Source organism: Gavialis gangeticus, unplaced genomic scaffold (assembly GCF_001723915.1).
Source record: "Gavialis gangeticus isolate Ggan-Ray unplaced genomic scaffold, GavGan_comp1, whole genome shotgun sequence".
NCBI classification, from domain to species: Eukaryota; Metazoa; Chordata; order Crocodylia; family Gavialidae; genus Gavialis; species Gavialis gangeticus.
This window is the reverse complement of record NW_017728992.1, coordinates 155,908,743-155,912,322: the sequence shown is the minus strand read 5'-3', so window position 1 is coordinate 155,912,322 and position 3,580 is coordinate 155,908,743. Positions and strand designations below refer to the sequence as shown.

At 45.1% G+C, this 3,580-nt stretch overlaps 1 protein-coding gene across 1 annotated transcript in view; it reads right to left on the bottom strand.

The window, feature by feature from the left end:
• The window catches only part of INTS8 (integrator complex subunit 8), a 46,884-nt gene that overhangs the window by 16,812 nt on the left and 26,492 nt on the right, over positions 1-3,580 (bottom strand). The window contains exon 20 of the mRNA XM_019527949.1: positions 3,446-3,507. Within this exon, the coding sequence (XP_019383494.1) occupies positions 3,446-3,507 (62 nt within the window). The remainder of the gene's footprint in view (positions 1-3,445; positions 3,508-3,580) is intronic.

The window sequence follows — 3,580 nt, the reverse complement described above, 5'->3', positions numbered from 1 at the left end:
TTCTGAGGCCCTTTCCAGCCCTAATGTCTATGAAATCTATGAAATCTCATGGGAAGAGCACTCGGCCAAATACAATCAGTCGCAAAGCGTCCTCATGCGCGTGGACGTGCTCTACCTGACTCAAGAAGTCTATGGGCTGACAAGAGGTAAAGCATTGCTGGACCTGGTATTGGCCAAAGGGGACGTTCTGGTCCGTGACCTAAGAACTGATGGAAAACTGGGTGACAGTGACCACAAGCTGATCATCTTTACTATCCATCTCAATGCTGGCAAGCCGGTCAGCAATACGGAAGTCCTCAACTTCAGGAGAGCTGACTTTGACAAGTTCAGGAGGCTCATTGTTGAGGCTCTAAGGGACCACGACTCGACAGGAAGAGGAGCCCAAGAAGAGTGGTTGCTCCTCAAGGGAGTGATTCTGACAGCACAAGAGATGGCCATCCCATCTTGGAGGAAGGGTAGCAAAAGGGCACAGCAACCCCCTTGGCTCAGCAGGGAATTTGAGGTCCTACACCTCAAGAGAGAGACTTATAAAGGATGGAAGGCTGGAACTACCACCAAGGAGGAGTACTCAGCACTGGTCCATACCTGCAGGGAGCAGATCAGGAAACCCAAGGCTGCAAACGAGCTCCATCTGGCTTCACATATCAAGGATAACAAAAAGTCCCTTTTCAGATATGTAAGGAGTTGGAAGAAAACCCAAGGGTAACATTGGACCCCTGCTGAACCAAATGGAACAGCTGATAACCAACACCCAGGAAAAGGCCAATCTGCTCAATGGGTACTTCGCACCAGTCTTTCATTAGTCCAATGGGACCGCTCTGCCTAGCAAGATGTGGGACGGCCAGGGTGAGGGCATATTTATACCCAGCATCAGTGTTGATCCTAGTGAAGGATCACCTTGAGAGGCTGGATACCTTCAAGTCAGCTGGTCCTGACAGATTTCACTCTAGAGTACTAAAGGAGCTGGTAAGTGTCATAGCCCAACATATTGGCAAAAATATTTGAAAACTCATGGCGCTCAGGTGAAGTATCTGAAGACTGGAAGAAGGCCAATGTGGTACCCATCTTCAAGAAAGGGCAGAAAGCAGATCTTGGGAATTACAGGACAAATCAGCTTGACCTCAATCCCCAGTAAGATTTTGGAGAAAATTATCAGAGAGACCCTACTGGATAAGCTGCCTGAGGGCAACATCCTGAGGGATTGCCAGCACGGGTTTGTTGTGGGTAGGTCTTTCCTGACCAATCTCATCTTCTTCTATGACCAGGTGACGTATCACCTGGACAAGGGAGAAGAGATTGATGTCATATATCTGGACTTTAAAAAAGCCTTTGATCTGGTGTCTCATGACCTCCTCATGGAAAAACAGGCCAACTGTGGCCTCAGTTACACCACAGTCCGATGACTGGGAAATTGGCTCCGAGGTCAGACCCAGACAGTAGTGGCTGATGGTAGCGAATCATTATAGCACTCCATGACCAGTGGCATCCCCCAAGGCTCTGTCCTTGGACCGGTTCTCTTTAACACCTTTATCAACGATACAGACATTTGTGGCTAAGTTTGCCGATGACACTAAACTTTGGGGCATAGCATCCACACCTGAGGACAGGTTAGGGATCCAGGCTGACTTGGATAAACTTAGTAAGTGGGCGGATACAAACCGGATGACGTTCAATACCAATAAATGCGAGGTACTCCACCTTGGGGAAGAAAACCTGCAGCATACTTACAGGCTCGGCAGTGCTACGCTTACTAGCACCACTGCTGAAAGACTTGGGGGTCATGACTGACCACAAGATGAACAAGCAAACAAAACTCTGGCTTGCATCCATAGATGCTTCTCAAATAAATCTCAGGATGTCACTCTTAGGATGTCATCCTCCCTCTGTACTTGGCCTTGGTGAGGCCGCAGCTGGAGTATTGCATCCAATTCTGGGCTCCACAATTCAAGAGGATGTCAAGAAGCTTGAGAAAGTCCAGAGAAGAGCCACGCACATGATCAGAGGGCAAGAGAATAGACCTTATTATGAGAGGCTGAGAGCCATGGCTCTCCTCAACCTGGAAAATCACAGGCTCAGGGGGGACCTGGTAGCTGCTTATAAGTACATAAGGGGTGTACATCAAGACCTGAGAGAATGTCTGTTCACCAGAGTGCCCCAAGGAAAACAAGGACTAACAGTCAAACTCCTCCAAGGCCATTTTAGACTGGACATAACAAAATTTTCTTTACTGTCTGAGCCCCCAAGACCTGGAATAGACTCTCTCCAGAAGTGGTGCAGGCACCTACTCTGGACTCATTCAAGAAATGCTTATCTTGCTGGGATCCTTTGGCCACAGCCGACTTCCTGCCCCTGGGGCAGGAGGCTGCACTTGATGATCTTTGAGGTCCCTTCCAGCCCTAACGTCTCTGAAATCTATGAAATTACACCAGTAATAGCGAGAGAATTAAAACGCCTATGGCTGGTCTAGATTAAAATGGTCCACATGAGTACTTGCTCAACGATGAAGCCCTCTAGCACTGAGGCTATGCCTTTGTGTGTGCAGTGCCTAGCAGAACAAGGCACTGGTGCCTAACTGATGGTCTCACTGTATCATAATAAAACATAACTAAGTATTTTCTGACCCTGCTCAGGACACATCAATGTAATGTGGTGGCTTTCAGTGATTTATCTACCTAAGCACTCTCACCAGGACTACCTTTGAGAAGACTCTGACCTGACAAGAAAAATAGGCCATGCTTTCCTTTAAATGGCAGAGGTGGGTGTTTTCACCGTAGGATAATGAATGCATGTCAACTATCTTGCTGCAAAATCCTAGGAGGTAGTGTAGTTTTTACTTAGATAGACCAGCATGCTGAACACCATATCCTTGCCCATGAGTGATGTCACCTACCTACCTTGCCTTTCACAGTTGTTACCAGGTGTTAATTATTCCTCTGTAAGCACTTAAAATTATAACTGTGCAGTGAAGATAACCTTACTGGAAATAAGGTATCCGAGGTTAACAAAACAAAAGCTAAACCATACATTTAATCCAAGCTTATTTCAAGAGGTGACATTACATAGATATTTAACAATATTATTTACCCTACCCTCTCTGCCACTTGCCACATTTTGGCAAGATAACTCTTAACATTTCATAGAGCTGACATCAAACCAAGTGATCAAATAAAAACAGTTTCCCTTTTTATAACGAATGAATCTCAGTATCTTGCACCTCTAGCATGGATGTAAATAGCTGCAAGCAAAAAAAAAAAACAACCCAACAAAAACAAACAAACAAGCAAACCAAAACAACCCCCCCCAAAAACACACAATCCAAGCTCCCCATCAGACATCAGAGTCAGTAACACCTTCTCATAACAGAAGGTATTAACGTACAATAGCTGGATTTAGATCAACTATACAAATTTATCATTTGAAAATATTGTTCTTGAGTTAATCTTACTTGGGAATAGATGATGGCCAAATAGAAATATGCTCTGCTGCAATATCGTTCACAATGTCTTCCTAAGAGGAGAAAGACAGTACAACAGAAGTTACAGATGCAAGCACATGCTTAAAAAAAAAAAAAAAAAAAAAA